This window comes from Vulpes vulpes, chromosome 5, assembly GCF_048418805.1.
Source record: "Vulpes vulpes isolate BD-2025 chromosome 5, VulVul3, whole genome shotgun sequence".
Lineage (NCBI taxonomy): Eukaryota > Metazoa > Chordata > Mammalia > Carnivora > Canidae > Vulpes > Vulpes vulpes.
This window is the reverse complement of record NC_132784.1, coordinates 37881326-37898422: the sequence shown is the minus strand read 5'-3', so window position 1 is coordinate 37898422 and position 17097 is coordinate 37881326. Positions and strand designations below refer to the sequence as shown.

Sequence of the window (17097 nt, the reverse complement as noted above, 5' to 3'; positions counted from 1 at the left end):
TACTTAATTCTCGCCCATTGTCATTTTTCACTTTTGCCATAAAGTAAGGCTAGCAAGACCTTTTCCGCTTTGAGAGAGATGAAACTGAAAAATTTGGTCACAACCCTACTGCTTGAGGAAAAACAATGCTGCCATTCATCAAGGAGTGAAATAAAATGCTTTTCCCCATTAGTATAAGTGGTGTATTATTTGTCCTACATTTTAAGGGAAACAAAGTGAGCTATCTTGCAGGTATTTAGCAACATGTTCTCAATACTTTTAGGGTCTCAATCTAGATTCTGTAAGAATTTAATGTTTCCTTATTTAGATTTCTTTCTTCTTTTGGGAGAATTAAAAAAATCAAAAAAATTTTTTCTTAGTTTATGGTATCAGAGCAGGAAAATACAAGTGTGACCCCAAGAAAGCTTTTGAAATACCTATGTGAGCTTTCTCTTAATGGAGGGAACATTAAACTATGATCTAGTAAATGGAATCTGGCAGAAGTCAAAGTGATTACCTTGGATTCATAGTAATTTTTTTTTTTAAAATTTATGATAGTCACACACACACACACACACACACAGGCAGAGACACAGGCAGAGGGAGAAGCAGGCTCCATGCCAGGAGCCCGACATGGGACTCAATCCCCAGACTCCAGGATCGCGCCCTGGACCAAAGGGCACCAAAGGCAGGTGCTAAACCGCTGCGCCACCCAGGGATCCCGGATTCATAGTAATTTTATTCCTTTAAATGTGCTTTTGTATCCATTATATTACTTGATCTATATAGCCTTTCCATGACAGAGCACGGGTGAATAATCCAAAAGTGTATCTTTTCCCATGTATTGTTTCGACGATCATTTTTACTGAGATTTTTGCTCGTTTACTCTGTAGGTGTAATTAGGTGTGAAAATCTGAAGGCAGGCCTTTTCTCTTAAAGCCTTAAAGACTTTATCTCCTTCTTCCTGCAAGTCAGTATTTACTAACCTGTGTTGCTGAGGTCTGGTGGCTGTACAAATGACCCCTATACTGTAATAACAGAGTCGGGATACTAGAGGTGGATATTTGAGTCATTTACGCTTACACACTACACAGCGAACTGATATTCCTGATGCATGGTGGTTTTATTAGTGATTATGTCTGAAGCCTTGAACCTCCAACGGCTTCTTATGTATGAAACCTTCCAGGTTTGCTTCTGATAAGTGGGAATCTGGGTTCACCGCCGCCTCCTGGAATATCTCTCTGCCTGTCCTTCTGGGTTGTTTTCAATACCATTAGTCAAAGTTGGGTTTGCCATCTCTTACGCACAGGATATCTTGTGCTGTTCCTTGCTGTCCTCCATACTGTTTAGGCGTCTGGGAAAATCAATCTTACACAATTAGTACGGAATATCTTCAGAAAATGGGAGACAACAGGAGAGTAGACAGGAAACGAGACTGAGAACTTTAAGATTTGTTTCAAACCAAATGTTTTTCACGTAGGATGCAAAATGTTGGCACGTCATAAAAATATGGATGTGTATCTCGTTGTGCTCAGTTGGTAGAGATGGAAAATATATTTTACTTTGATCAAATAAATGCTGGAATATTAAAACAAAACAAAACACCCAGGCACCCCTGTGGGTACAATTTTAATGTTAGTAATAGCAATAGGAAGTTGGTTCCTGCCCAGATGGCAGAGAAAGTAAGAGCTCTTCTTGTTGTCCTTCACTTAAATCTGACTTAAATCGCTTATTTGTGAGCTGGGTGTGCATTCATTTATAACTCTTTTTTTCATGGGGTCTAAAGAATTCTGCTAAATTTAGGGGAAGGAGGAGTTACCTAAGGACAACAGATCAAGAAATCACACGGTTTTTACGCAGTGCGTCCTGAGAAGTCAGTAGCCCCATAACCGAAATGAAACCTGTAAGACTTCGGGGTATTCTGGAACTTCAACCATTTTCCCAAATTGTTACTTTCTTATTATTTTCTGTCTTCCCCAGGAGGAGCAGTAAAGCCTTTACACAAAGGGGGGAAAAAAACCAACAAAAACAGGCTGGCTGTCATCCAAACGTTGATCTCATTTTTTTCTCTGACTTTAACGCCCTCACCTGAGCCAAAATGCAGGTGTTCCTTAAGCTTTAAATTCTTGGTCCACTTTTTATTTTTATTAAAGAAAAAAATCATCGTTGTTATGATCGTCATTACCAGGTAAGTGCTTCCTCGGGGCTCCCGGCTGCCTGCAGACTTCCCTTCACGGGCGCCTTCACGGCGCGGCGGGCCCGGCTCTCGGCTCCGCGGGCACGTGTCGGGGCCGCCCCCGCGGAGGCCGTCGTTTGGCACATCGCCAACCACACCTCAGAAGGGCCCTGCGGCCGGGCCCGGACACCGGCCAGAGGGTGGGGCGGAGTCCGTGTCTGCGTGCGTTGCAAAGGCGCGTCAGAGAAATCTGGGTTTTCCATCACTCTTTTTTTTTTTTTCCTAGACATTAAGCTCAGCCCTCGACTTTTAGGTCCTGTGTGTCTAAAAAGCGGAAGGCGCCATCCATCGCTGTGGCCGCTCTGCTCGAACGTGCACGACGCCCTTCGGCCTCCCGACGTGCCGCACGCTGTCGTCTTCACTCGCAGGAGCACGTTCCCGGGGCTCTGTGGCGTCGCACGCGAAGCGCGCTGCTGCCGGATTTGAATCCGGTTTGTGGCAGCCGCTCCGACTGCGGCCCGAGGGGCGACTTGGGACTTCGACCCAAGTAGGCCGCGACGCCAGGAGTCACGTGCGGGCAGTAGGGGAGGCGTCCCCAGGCGGTGACCCCGAGGGAGCCGCACCCCGGCGCAGCGACGTTCACCTCCGGGGGCGCCACGAGGTCGCGCCGAGCGGGCGCCGCCGGGCTCCCACCGCCTGCTCAGGCCAACGGCCGGGTCAGCGACGGCGGGCGCACGCCGGGCCCTCAGCAGCCGGGAAGCGCAGCGACGCCCGGAAGGACGCCCACCGGCCGGAAGCCGCCTCACCGCAGGCCCTCGGGCGCTGCCCCGCCTTCCGGCCGCCGCGCGCGCCGCGGGGGCGGGACCGGAAGGGCGCGGCCGGAGGGGCGGGGCCGGGGCGGGGCCGGCATGGCGGCGCGGCGCGCTTGGAGGACCTGAGAGGCGGCGGCCGCGGCCACGCCCCGGGCGGGAGGGCCGCTCTGTGCGCGTCCGCTCTATGATGCTTGCGCGCGTCCCCCGCGCGCCGCGCTGCGGGCGGGGCGGGTCTCCGGGATTCCAAGGGCTCGGTTACGGAAGAAGCGCAGCGCCGGCTGGGGAGGGGGCTGGATGCGCGCGCACCCGGGGGGAGGCCGCTGCTGCCCGGAGCAGGAGGAGGGGGAGAGCGCGGCGGGCGGCAGCGGCGCTGGCGGCGACTCCGCCATAGAGCAGGGGGGCCAGGGCAGCGCGCTCGCCCCGTCCCCGGTGAGCGGCGTGCGCAGGGAAGGCGCTCGGGGCGGCGGCCGTGGCCGGGGGCGGTGGAAGCAGGCGGGCCGGGGCGGCGGCGTCTGTGGCCGTGGCCGGGGCCGGGGCCGTGGCCGGGGACGGGGCCGGGGCCGGGGCCGGGGCCGCGGCCGTCCCCCGAGCGGCGGCGGCGGCGGCCTTGGCGGCGACGGCGGCGGCGGCGGCGGCGGCGGTGGCGGCGGCGCCCCCCGGCGGGAGCCGGTCCCTTTCCCGTCGGGGAGCGCGGGGCCGGGGCCCCGGGGACCCCGGGCCGCGGAGAGCGGGAAGAGGATGGACTGCCCGGCCCTCCCCCCCGGATGGAAGAAGGAGGAAGTGATCCGAAAATCTGGGCTCAGCGCCGGCAAGAGCGATGTCTACTACTTCAGGTACCGCCCTGGGGGGGGCGGGGCGGGCGGCGGGGTCGGGGGTCAGGCGGGGTCAGGGGTCAGCGGCCGACCCGGGCCGGGGGGCCTCGGCGGGGGGGCCCGCCCCGGACTCGCCCCGCGGGCCGGGCGCAGCGGGGGCGCGGCGGGGGCGCAGGGCGGCGAGCGGGGGGCCCGTCACCCGCCCCGGCCGCGCCTCACCCCGTGCCGCGCCCACAGGTCACCGGCGGGGCAAGCCCGGGGCTCCAGGGCTCCGGGGTCGCGGAGTGCGCGGCCCCGCCAGTGGCTGTGGACTCCGGTGGAACTTCCTTGACACGTTTACTCACTTCGTCTATTTACTTATTCTTTTGTTTTAAAAGATTTTATTCGTGCATTCATGAGAGACACAGAGGCGTGGACACAGGCGGAGGGAGAAGCAACCTCCTTGCAGGGAGCCTGACGCGGGACTTGATCCCGGGACCCCGGGGTCACGCCCTGGGCCGACGGAGGCTCCACCGCTGAGCCGCCCGGTTGGCCCCGAACTCGCTAACTTTAAAACATAAAGCGTCCAGTTGATAGAACGTGAGCGTGCTGTCCGGCGGTGAGCGGGCCGCCCTCCGGGTGTGGAGGCCCGGGGGCCCAGTCGGCGGGACGCTGCCCTCGGCGCGCCCCGCAGCCCGCAGCCCGCAGCCCGCGCAGTGCTTCCCACCAGGCTTGCAAACGGTCTGAAAAATACACGACCGTCTGTGTGTGTGTGTGTCCTCGTGAGGAGGTGGTCCCCGGAGTAATATGTCGGTGTGGACGTCGCCCCGATGTCCTGATCGTCCCGTCGTCACACGTACGGGACAAGAGTTTCCGTAAACTTATGTCATCTTCTCAAGGAAAAAAAAGTGAAAGTGGAGTTGCATTAGAACTTAGTCAATTGATCTGAGACCACTTGTTCTGAAATCTCAGAGGGTACGATGGCAGACGTTATAAATATTCAAAAGTGATGATCTTCTGTTTCCCCGTTATTAAATATTGTTTACTCCACTGACGCTGAAAGGGTCACTGCGGAACAGATTAATATTCCTCAGGGTCACGTGTTCCATTTAGTGCTATTCAGTTAATCACTTTTGCGTGCTCTTTAACAAGTTCTGTTTTCTAAGCAGGTAGTTTGCTGCCTTCTCTCTGAGCTGTGTGCTGATGCCTCGTAGCCAGTCGTGTTTTAGGAGAGTTGTCTGTGCTGGGGATTGAACTCCTTGAGGAACAGGACACTAGTCTATTCTCAGTGGAGCATCTTAGCCTTTGAGTTTCACTCTCTATGTCATTTCTCCTGGGATATAGTTTGTTTGGTTTTGGGATGACGCATTTGTTCAAACTGACTTTGGGTTATTGCAGTTTTTTTTTGTTTTGTTTTCCTTTCAGTAGCTGGAAACGTTATTTCAAAAGGTCATCTTGCTGTAGTGCTCATTTTGATTTGTGATCCCCCTTTTTTTTTTCAAATGTGTTTTAAGTTTTTAAATTTTTTTTAAATGTAAACTCAGTAAGTATTTTATGGTAGAAAAGATAATTATTTTAAAGTGAACTTTCCAAACGAATTCATTTCTCAATAAATGAAAAACCAGTGTAGTGATAGTTATTTTCCAGATTAGAGTCTTTTTATTAGTGCAGCGTGATTTGCTTTTTACTTCTTTATACAAAATGACAAGACATTTTGAACAAACAGATTTGTGCCACGGGTGTTCAGTGTAGGGTTGGAAGGAATGTTGCCTAAATGTTCATGGACTACCTGGGACATGTTAGTTACTTTTCAGGATTGTAACCTCCAGTCTTGATTACCTTCTGAGATGTTACCTTCTGAAGTCCTGGGTCGCAGGGTAGCATGACATATTTGTGATACAGCAGTTATTCTGACTTTGACTTCTGCTTGCAGTGACGAGTGATGGAGGGCACTTACTCCTAGTGAAGGTGTACACGTTATTTTTCAGACAAACTGTCGCAGCTTTGCATATCAGCATCCCCATATAGGCCTCGCCCGTTAAAAAACCAGTAGCTCACAAAACACGGGCCATCTCTGTTAATAGGTGGGTTAAGAGTTAACGTTCCCATTGGTAATGTGAACACCTGCACCCATTTGTTCACACAGATTCTAATAATGCTAAGTCCTGAATTAGCCTGCCCCTGGGGAGATTAAACAAATCTGTGCCTGTTAACGTAGGGTGTGGCTTACGTTTATTAATTGGGCTGAAATGAAGCTCATTGGGAAAGCCTCAGATTTTGGTAAAATGGTGTTTTGGCTGTTTCCTGAGACTGCCAAGTTCTAGTAGGAAGGCGTGCCTCGAGTTGCCAGTTAAGCAATATAATTATGCCTTCTGTCAGGATTACTGATAGCGTTGTGGCAGTTCATGTATTATCATACAAAGCGTGTTTTTAAAAAAGGTGTGGTTAGATAAAGTGCTGGATCCTTGGTAATAGTTTCTGAAAAGTTTGTTGCCATCCTATGAACCCATTACGTGAACAATGATTTTCTAACTGGCCTCCTCGACTCTTGTCAGTTCTAGTTTTTGGTTCCTTGTACTTGCTGACTGGTATTTTTGAAATATTATTTTCCTCTGCATAGGACCCTGTAGAAACCAACTCATGCCAACTCAAGTCTAAACTTGTTGGTTTCTAGATTTTTGGTTATAATAAGGGTTAAAGACCTGGGAGTCATGGTAAACTGTTAAGCTGCTGCCATGAAATAGGTGGTTGGATTTTGGAAACATAATAGTAAATATTTTTGATTCTTGTATCAAAATGATGATGCATTTGTACCCTATCACATCCCTGAAAAAAGGATACAGTGGAACTGGAGAACAAGTAAATAATCGTAGGGAGCAGGTGCATGAAGAGAGACTAAAGTTATTTTGCTTTGATCTGGAAAGAAGAGGACTCAGAGGCAGTGTAACTGAGGTCTGTAAATCATGAGTGGTAGGATAAACGTAGAAGTCTCTAGGGAAGGCAGCAGAGCTCCGAGATGAGGAGGTCTAGAGTTGGTGCTATTCTAACTGCCCTTAACCATTTGGTGCACCCTTGAGCTTGTCACTCACACTTCCTGGTCCTGTGGTTTGTCGGTTTGTAAAGTGCATATGATTTTACCTGTACTACATAGTGTTACAAGGATTCAATTTCAGATCAGTAAAATGAATAGGTAGATCTCTTGAAGCTTCGGATATGGTTAAGGACTACTTAAGGAAAACAATTCATTAAATCAAGTTGTATCGGCTGAACATAATGAATAGGTTAAAAAAAAAAATGTGTTAGGTATATCTGACTTGTTACCAAAGGCTGGTATGGTGCCTTGAGGGTATGAATTTTGAATCATTGAGGATGTCAGAGTTCAGCCAGGCCTTTTTCCCTCTTTTTTTTTTTTTTTTTTTTGGTCTTTTGCCTTAAAAAAAAAAAAAATTTACTCTGCCGTATAAACTTTGTTGGAAAAAACTAGCTGAATGGGCCCACGGAGAGATTCATTGTCACATTTCTTAAAAAGTAAAGTCTTTTTGGCTTCCAATAAATTCTTTTCCCCTAGTATCTTCTCTCTGGCTGTCCCTATGTAGTTCAGCCTGGTGTCCTCTGTGTTACTCTCCTGTGTATTTCCATAGAACCTATAGCTTCTCCCCTCCTACCCCCCCAGCTACAATCCTGAACACATAGATGCCATTAAGTAAGTGTTTACCAATTGATGTGACTGTTAAAAATTTGTGAAACAAGTCTTAAATTACTTTTTAGCTATTGCTTTAAATTATCTGGTGGTGTGCTGGGATGAAATTGGTTGAAATATTTTATTCGGTCCAAACATTTTCCAGTTCCTTATTTTCATCATTAATGTTGAGGATATTTTAGAAGTCTGGGAAGCATTGTAGAGATATAGTGAAATGGTAAGTAAAATGCTCATAGTGCAAAGATACAAGTGAGAAATCAACATTTAAATTTCACTGAATTTGTAATAAAGGGTCTTTTTTAGTATTGGGTCTTATGTGTCTTAATTCTATGTGCTGTTTTTTCATTTTTAAAGATTTTATTTATTTGAGAGAGAGAGAATGTGCGGAGATCAGTGCGGGGAGAGGGGCAAAGGGAGAAGCAGACTCTGCTCCATCCCAGGACCCTGGGATCATGACCTGACCTAAAGGCAGATGCTCAACCGACTGAGCCCCACTCCCCGCCGGTGCCCCTCTGTTTGTGTATTGTGTCATAGTTCTCATAGTCTTGGCGCTGTTAGTATTATTTTGCTAAGTGCTATCTTATTGGGTTCTTATAACCCTGTTAGCTATAGGTACAGTTGTCTCCGTTGTATAGATGGGGACTTGGGACAGGGAAGTTAAGTAATATGCTTGAGGTTGTACTTTTGGTAAGGGGAGAGGTAGAATCCTGATGCAGGGGATTTAACCCCAGAGCTTTTACCCCCCTGCTCTGCTGCCTCCCAAAGAGATCTCTACTTGTGACTCTTAGATACTGCAACATCTCATGCCTCACCTACTTTATTGAGCTCGGTGGCCTACTGAAATGATGTAATTAGTTATTACTATTATACTTGCACTCTTATGTTGACAAAAGGTAAATTTTAAATACTATTTGGTGGTGGAGCTATTGTATCAAAAGATGATCTTGCAGCTCAATATAATATTGGAGAGAAAAAAATAGAAAAATTGCGATAAATAAATTAAAGCAGTTTTATTCTGAGTAATAGAAGTGTTCATTTTGTTCAGAAATGTTTCCTGCCTTTTCTGTTGCTTGCTGTCTCCATTTTTGTTTAACTGAGGATTGACCCTGTTATTTCTCAGTTTTGTTTTGTTTTTTTTTAAAGATTTTATTTATTCATTCATGAGAGAGACACACACAGAGAGGCAGAGACACAGGCAGAGGGAGAAGCAGGCTCCCTGCAGGGAGCTCAATGCAGGACTCAGTCCCAGGACCCCAGGATCACACCCTGGGCGGAAGGCGGGCGTTCAACTGCTGAGCTACCGGGGCTGCCCATTCATAGAGGCAGCATGTTCCCTAAGGAGCAAGCTGTAGGTCATCTTCATTTTAAGGGCTTTCACTTAAATTAGAAGAAATCAAATTGTAACTTGAGGGCTAAATGTAGCTTATCAGATACTTTTATGTGTTTCCTGCAAAAAGCTCATGTACTTCTTTCAGAGTTGAGGTACAATTGAAATGTGCCCTACAGACCAATTAAAATAAATCTCTTTAGTTGAGAGGAATGAAATGTAATGTTTATTACTAAGTGCTTACTGCATAATTGCACGTTTGACTTGCTTTTAGTCTTTTTTCTTCATATTACCTGATTGAAGCCTGGATCTGGAAATAAAAGATACGCAGCTGTGGTGGAGATGGTGCTCTGATAATTCTCTCAGCTGTACCGTTGCAGTTTTTTGTGTTGTAGGAAACTTTGTTAGGGTGCAACATTGCCATCTGTCCTACATCTGATTTTTTAAATCTGACATGCAAAGTCTCACCTGCCAGAACACCCATAATACCTGTAGTAGAGGAAATACATAGCTCAGAAGGAACCGATACACATGTTCTAAAAATAATCTCAAACAGAAATTGATGATTTTGTCAAATTGCTTTTAAATTTCATTTGTGAGATGTAGAGCCATAATTTAATTGTTCATGATTTTAATTAATGAAACAGAAGCTGGTGATTTGCAAAGGAGGTGATACTTTGTGTTTTTGTGTCTCTGTTTTTTTTAGATTTCATGGTAGGACTAATAGAAATTCACAACTTTTTAGCCTGTGTTTGAGATCTTTTTAGATCTGCATGATGAATTAGAAGTAAATCACCAGGGGTGCCTGGGTGGCTCAGTGGCTGAGTGTGTCTGCCTTCAGCTCAGGGTGTGATCCTGGAGACCCCGGATGGAGTCCCACGTCGGGCTTCCTGCCTGGAGCCTGCTTCTCCTTCTGCCTGTGTCTCTGCCTCTCGCTCTGTGTCTCGAATGAATGAATAAATCACCAGTTCTTATTTTATGGACTTACTTTTTGGCTTGGAGTATTCATTTCCTTTGCAGCCCTTGTTTATTGGTCTTTTTTTTTTTTTTAAGATTTTATTTATTTATTCATGAGAGACAGAGAGAGAGAGACAGAGGGAGAAGCAGGCCCCATGCAGGGAGCCCAACGTGGGACTCGATCCCGGGTCTCCAGGATCATGCCCTGGGCTGAAGGCGGCACTAAACCGCTGAGCCACCCAGGAATCCCCCGTTTATTGGTCTTTTACTGCTATTTGCCATTTCCACTAAGAAATGACTAGGCAAATTGTAAAATGAAGTTTTGCTTAACCTTATCAGAACTTCTAAAAACCAAAACTCCCCAAAGAAGAAGACTAAAAGTATGGAATAGAATGATTTAAGTAATATCTGTGGATCTTTTTTTTTTTTTAAAGATTTTATTTATTTATTAATGAGAGATAGAGGCAGAGACACAGGCAGAGAGAGAGAGAAGCAGGCTCCATGCAGGGAGCCCGACGTGGGACTCTATCCCGGGTCTCCAGGATCACGTCCTGAGCCTAAGGCAGGCGCCAAACCTCTGAGCCACCCAGGTGTCCCAATATCTGTGGATCTTATGATTTTGCCTTGTCTTACAATATAAATTCAAACTCATTTGGGAATTTGATTGCATGAGCTGTAAATGAATATAAATAATAGTAAATATAAAAAATAGATTTTAAAACAGCATTTCACATTTGTCAGGTATAATTATGAGCTATTTACAAGTGAGAGGAAGAAGAACATATTACAGATTTTTGAGGTATATTTTGGTGTTCTTTTTGTACTGGAAGAATCCATTGGTTAAAGCAAGGATGAAAGCCTGAATTCAAATTATTTTTAACATGTATACGTTGATGTATGCATCTCTTTAAAAAGGACTTTCCTGGGGGCCTCTAGCAGAAATGGGCAAGTGCTGTGGCATTTTGAGCTAAGCATAATTCTGTTGACCTTTACCACCTTTGCTATAATGGTTGACCGTCTTGCTGACCACCAGATTCTGAACCTCCTCAAGGTCAGTGGCTGAGTCTGATTCATTTTTAAATCTCTAGTATCACCCACAGTCCCTGCTATATGGAAAGCTCTTCAAGAGTTGCTTGCTGAATGAAGTTAGTAATTCATACATTTTTCTACTAAGTGATACAAAAAACTTCTGGTTACTGTTGGCTGTAAATAGAGACCCAAGACCATCTCTTTGGTGGTGGTGCTGCCCAGCAGCCTGTTTTGCACTATACCAGGTATGCAAATATTGGATAGCTGAAGTAAACATTCTTATGTGTGTTTAGTGTTTGTGTATATATTGTATATAGATTTTTAGACCTGGAGGGATCTCTATAGGGCTTTTGGTGTCCCTTTTCATATTAAAAAAAATCCTTTTATCCGTTGCTTTAAACATCTACCATCAAAAATTGCCTTTGTATCATCATGAGAGGATAATATATTTCTATTTACTTTTAACTAATTTATTATTTCTTTGTGCTGTAACTATGAAATTGTTTTAGTATCTGGTAGGAAGTTTATAATAAAAGATAAAAATAATGTAAAAGTAGACATACAAAATACATGTTGCAGCTTTTTACTGCTAGATCCTACAGTCCTAAGCTTACCTGTCAGATTACCATAGCAGTTTCTAAATGCTTTCTCTCCACTTCTGCTTATTTGAAGACCAGTAACCTGTCAGTAGACTACACTTGTGTTGCACTGGCTTAGAATAAGAATGGAGACTTTTGAGTCAGAGAATTGGAACTTGAGTCTTGAATCTTGCTTTACTGTTTTAACTGGGATAGATTTATAAGCTTCCATAAATAAGCCCCTGATTCCTCATATGTAAATCAAAGGTAAGAAATCTACCTCATGGAATTTTTTGAGACGAAATGAAACATGTAAAGCATTTGGCATGTAATAGATGGTCAGTAGATCAATAAGATGGTAGTTTCTTTCCCTTCACTTAACATAAAGAGGTATGTGTTTGTTAATTACGTGGAGATTCACAGTATGTTGTTTTATTTTGAGATGTGATTATGGCAGATCTTAGGTTGTTGTACATGTTCATCAGAGTTTTTAGAAATATTTAATTTTTTCCCGATTATTAAATGACCCATGCTCAGTGTGGAAAACTGGGAAAATATGGAAGAGTGTAGAGAGAGCAGTGACAATCAGCCTTATAGTCCTAAAGAGAATCAGTGTTAAGATTTGGACACATTGCCTTCCTCCTGTGTATATGTGTTTATGTTCTTCTTTGTTCTTTTTATACTGGAAGAATCCATAGATTAGAGCAAGGATAAGTGTCCTTATTAAAATTATTTTTAACATGTACGCAGTGTTGTATACATCTCTTTAAAAAAGGCCTTTCCCAGAGGCCCCCAGCCCTTTTTTCAAAGCATCGTCTGTTTTGGGGGTATACTTACTGCCTATTTTATCATGGAAGAATTCAAACAAATGCAAGAGCAAAAGTAGTTAGAAAAGTATAATGAGCCTCTCATGTGCTCATCAATGAGTTTTAAGAGTTATCAACTCCTGGCCAAACTTACTTCATCAGTATTAAACCCCTTTTCCCGTTATAGTTTGAAATAATTCCCAGGTGTATTTAATTTCTGACATTTCCCTAACAGTATCCAGTCACCAATTCAACCAAAATAACCAGTGTGTTTCCTTTTTCCTTTCTCAAAAAGTGAGTGTCTTAAGGCAGTAGGATGGGATTAGGTACAATTCTACATTTATTCACTTTTCTGTTTTTTAGTGGATCATGTTGGCTTATATTTTTTAAACTATGATATAGAGATAATAGAATCTACCAGTGATATACTGTTTGCATGTAATTTTTGTTACATAAGTGATAGTTAATGGCATAAGAATGATTGGTACAGAATTTGAATTATACTTAAGGTCTTTTATACCATTTAAAAAACTGCATTGATGATTCCTTAAACATTTGTGTCAAGGGAGAAAGTGGAATGCTGTCACAATTTACCGGCAGCCAAATAGTGAATTTTTCTCCTTAATGATACTTTAAAAATAGTTCTCTACTCCTCCCCCAACTGCTAAGGAAATTCTTTAATGCTCAAATTTGCCCAACCTCCCCCACCTTTTTTTTTAAATCTACTTTCCAATTTTCAGGGAGTCTATCCTGTTTGTATACTTCAGTGTTTATGTTCTAAACATTTTATTTATAGAAATTTTCAAACACATATAGAAATGTAAAGAGAATCATATAAGAAATTACTAAGAACCCAGTTTAACAATTGTTCATCTTATTTCTTCTATATCCCAGTCCACTACCCCTGACTCAACTTTCATTGTTTTGTAGCAAATCTGACATCATATAGTTTCATTCATAAATAATTACTTCAGTACACTGTTTGCGAAGACTTAAACTTGTAGAAGTTTTATAAGCTCAGTATTTCAAAACTAGAATCCAAGAGATGCCAGCGGGCAGTTCATGATTCTTTACCTGATACTGGCAGCAATCGCTCTATGGTTCAGAGGAAGGAGACATTTCACTACTTCAGTTGGGAAGGCTTATGGAGGAGATAAAATGTGCATTGGTGTTTCGGGGCTCTTGGGGATTAGGGCTGGACTCATGCGTTATAGGTCAGGTTAAAAGATAGGATTTGCAAAGGGCTCAAGAGGGGAACCATCCAGCCTATTCAGAACAGAGTGAATAAGCCAGTATAGTTGGAGCAAAGGTCACCGGGTAAGAGGAGTGGAAAATAGGGTTTAAAGGTTCAGAGGAGGGATCCCTGGGTGGCGCAGCGGTTTAGCGCCTGCCTTTGACCCGGGGCGCGATCCTGGAGACCCGAGATCGAATCCCACGTCCGGCTCCCTGCGTGGAGCCTGTTCCTCTGCCTGTGTCTCTGCCTCTCCCTCCCTCTCTCTCTCTCTCTCTCTCTCTCTCTCTCTCTCTCTCTCTGTGACTATCATGAATAAATAAATAAAATCTTTAAAAAAAAAATAAAGGTTCAGAGGAGGCTAGATGAACAAGGATCTTAAATGCAGGGCTGAGATGTTTGGCTCCCTTTTGCTAATGGGGTAAAGTCATTAAATGCTTTTAAACTGGAACCGTATGGTCAGAGTGGTGTTGTAGGAAGAGTAATTTGGATAGTGGAGAATGCAGAGACCATTAGAGTTAGCCTGTCCTAGTGATTTAGACTCAAGCTGATAAAGACTTGATTTAGGCAATGGCATTGGACAGGAAGGGTGGTTTTTTTTTTCTCTTTTTTTTTTTTTTTTTTTAAGATTTTATTTATTAGAGCATGAGCAGGGGGGAGAGGCAGAGGAAGAAGCAGACTCCCCCAACCCAGGGCTCAATCCCAGGACACTGGGATCATGCCCCGAGCCGAAGGCAGCCACTTAACTGACTGAGCCACCCTGGCGCCCCAAAAGGATGAATTCAGAGGTGAATATGAAGGATCAGGATTTAATAACTGACAGGAGATGGGAGGATATCAGTACGACAGGAGAAGATAAAATCTGCAGAGGAGTCACTTTGGGAAAGGCCTGCATGTGAGGGTTGGGAGGAAAGGAATTCAAGAAAGAGGGATTAGGAGCTAACTTGTATTAGATTTCTCTGTGCGTATGGGTCACAGCTTCGAAGCTGTGGCAAATATTATTTGAATTAATTGATATGGCACTTTTCTGATGATATTTTTTTATACCGAAGTACAAAAAGATCATTTCAATTTCAGATCTTAGTCTCCGCCAAAACTTGACTTGCGGACACACTTGAGAAACCTTTTTCTTCTAATACTTACTCTGTAACTAACAAGTAAGCGGTAACATTTAAAGAGGCAGAAAACAATAGAAAGAAAGTTGATGTTTCTTTATCCTCACAACTTTTCCAGTGCTGTAGCTTAGAGAATTTTTAGTGTGGAGGTTTTTATTGTTCCTCACAAAGTAGAGGGTGATGCCCTTGGGAATATGATCTTTGGCTACATAGCTGCTGTCTCCTGTCCATACTCCTCCTCGTCCCTCATAGGCCAGCTTCACCTTATTGCACTCGGACTGTTGCCACCCCCACAGTTCATCCTGTTGGAAACTGGTTTGAAGATATACTTGTGTTTGCTCAGACTCTGGTCTCCTCATAATATTTGACTAAATGTCACGATGATCCATGTTACCCAGGTAACATGAAAAAATAGGTTCTGCTGTTAGAGGAGGGTTTTCCGAGTGCAGTTTGCAGAGTTCACAGGCAAGCCACAGGTTCTCAGAAGAATTAATTTTTACGTGGAGACTAGCAGGGCATGTTACAGTTGAGTAGCTCAGGGAATGATGATTATAGGTGAGTTTATAGAGTGATAAAATGTGAATGTCACTAAATTAACCATAATCTAAGTAGTTTCTGGTATCTCAATGAAAGTTTCATAGAGTTGAAAGTCAGATGCCAAATAAAATTTCTTTCTTTTTGATAATCTATAGTTAGAAACCTCTAAGAGTTAGGCTTAAGAAGGGCTTTAGACGGTTCAACCAGAGTGAAAGCTGGCAAAGACATGTAGCTCAAATGATGAAATGTTCGTATATGAAAATAAAACTCATGTCTTTGGTTTTCATTTAATCATGACTTTAGGGTATTTGGGGAGGGTAGGAGAAGTTAAAGGTGAAATCACAAGTTGGTTCAGGGCTGGCATATCGAGGGGGCAGTTGGTAGGGAATTTTTTTTGTGGTTGAAAGTGAAATATTAGTATTTCATTACTGGGATTAGAAGTAATCACTTTGGTTAGAGAAAACAGAAAATGACTAATATCCTTCCCTACTCTAGTAGAATTTTTTTTTTTAAAGTAATTTCCCTAAGTTATAGTTTGCTGCTTTTAGAATAAAAGCTTAGTCACGTTAAGTTCTGGTGTGTGTGAGACTGGGACCTACCGCAGCCATCTTACGGGCTGACAGATAACTTAGGCACTCTGGGTTAAGACCAGAGCTTAAATGACACGCATCATTTCTTCATCTAGCATTATTTCATCTGCCACTTCCAGGATCATTTGGTGCTACGCAGATATCTTAGATCTGATGGGCAGAGTTCTTAATGAACCATTCCGCTGGGCCTTACCTTTCTGTGCATTTGCCTTCATCTGGTGCAGAGGAAGAGCCCTTGTTTAAAATCTCCTGGGGCAGCCAGGTAGACTTTCCTTAAAGCATCAAGCACAAGCTACAGCAGTTACAGAGAAGACAATGGCTTGTACCACTGTTCTAAAGGCAGCAGTGTGTATGACGAGTACTTGGAGCTATCCAATATAGATGCTTCGTAGAATTCCATCTTTATGACAGGGCACAGTGATTTGGTATGAATGACTGGTTGGTTACCAGTTGATAATCCACCTTTTTTTTGAGATATGTTAATAGTTAAACTTGATTTCCACCTCTCTTACTTCATTACTGATTAAGTTTATTAGTAGAGTGTCTCAAGGCCTTTCTCAGTTTCCATTTGATTTTTTTTAAATTGGTAAATATAGGAACAATTTCAGCCATATTACAGTACTAATTTATTTATTTATTTTTAAAAAAATTTATATTTATTCATGATAGAGAGAGAGAGAGAGGCAGAGACACAGGCAGAGGGGGAGAAGCAGGCTCCATGCAGGGAGCCCGACACGGGACTTGATCCCGGGACTCCAGGATCGCGCCTTGGGCCAAAGGCAGGCGATAAACCTCTGAGCCACCCAGGGATCCCCTACAGTACTAATTTAGATCATAAATTGGGCAATCACATTTCATGAGTATGGCCTTTTAACTGGGTTCTTAAGTATTTGGATTTCCTTAATTTGGGGAGTAGTGTCTACAACCGATCTCTAATGAGTTTTGTTCTATGGAGGAATGTCGTAGTGAGGCTCTATAGTATGGTTTCAACAGCAGTTTGGAAATGGCATTCCAACTGTTCCATTAGGAATGACTCATTGTAGGGCTCATTTGCAAAATTAATCAGTTGATTTTTTTTTTCTTTTTAAAGATTTTAAAACATTTATTCATGAGACACAGAGAGAGAAAGAGACAGGCAGAGAGAGAAACAGGCTCCATGCAGGGAGCCTGATGGTGGGACTCGATCCTGGGCCTCCAGGATCACACCCTGAGCCAAAGGCAGACGCTTAACCGCTGAGCTACCCAGGCGTCCCAATTGATTTTTTTTTTTTTTTAAATGACTTTCTAGTTGTCTCTAAGCTATATCCTTAAAAATAATGGTGCTTATCTTTTTGGTAGAAGTTGCTACCTTAGTTTTTCAACTTCTGGAACACTAGTATGTCGAAACTAAATTCACTCTTAAGCTCAGCTTTTACTGCACTAATGAGATGTCTTATTAGTGGGCTGCTTGAGAACTGTCAGTTGTTACT

General features: G+C 44.0%; 1 protein-coding gene across 1 annotated transcript in view; it reads left to right on the top strand.

The window, feature by feature from the left end:
- The first annotated feature begins 3130 nt into the window (after positions 1-3130).
- The window catches only part of MBD2 (methyl-CpG binding domain protein 2), a 66703-nt gene continuing 52736 nt past the window's right edge, over positions 3131-17097 (top strand). Inside the window, exon 1 of the mRNA XM_072757872.1 lies at positions 3131-3800. Coding sequence (XP_072613973.1) covers positions 3262-3800 — 539 coding nt within the window. The 5' untranslated portion in view covers positions 3131-3261. The remainder of the gene's footprint in view (positions 3801-17097) is intronic.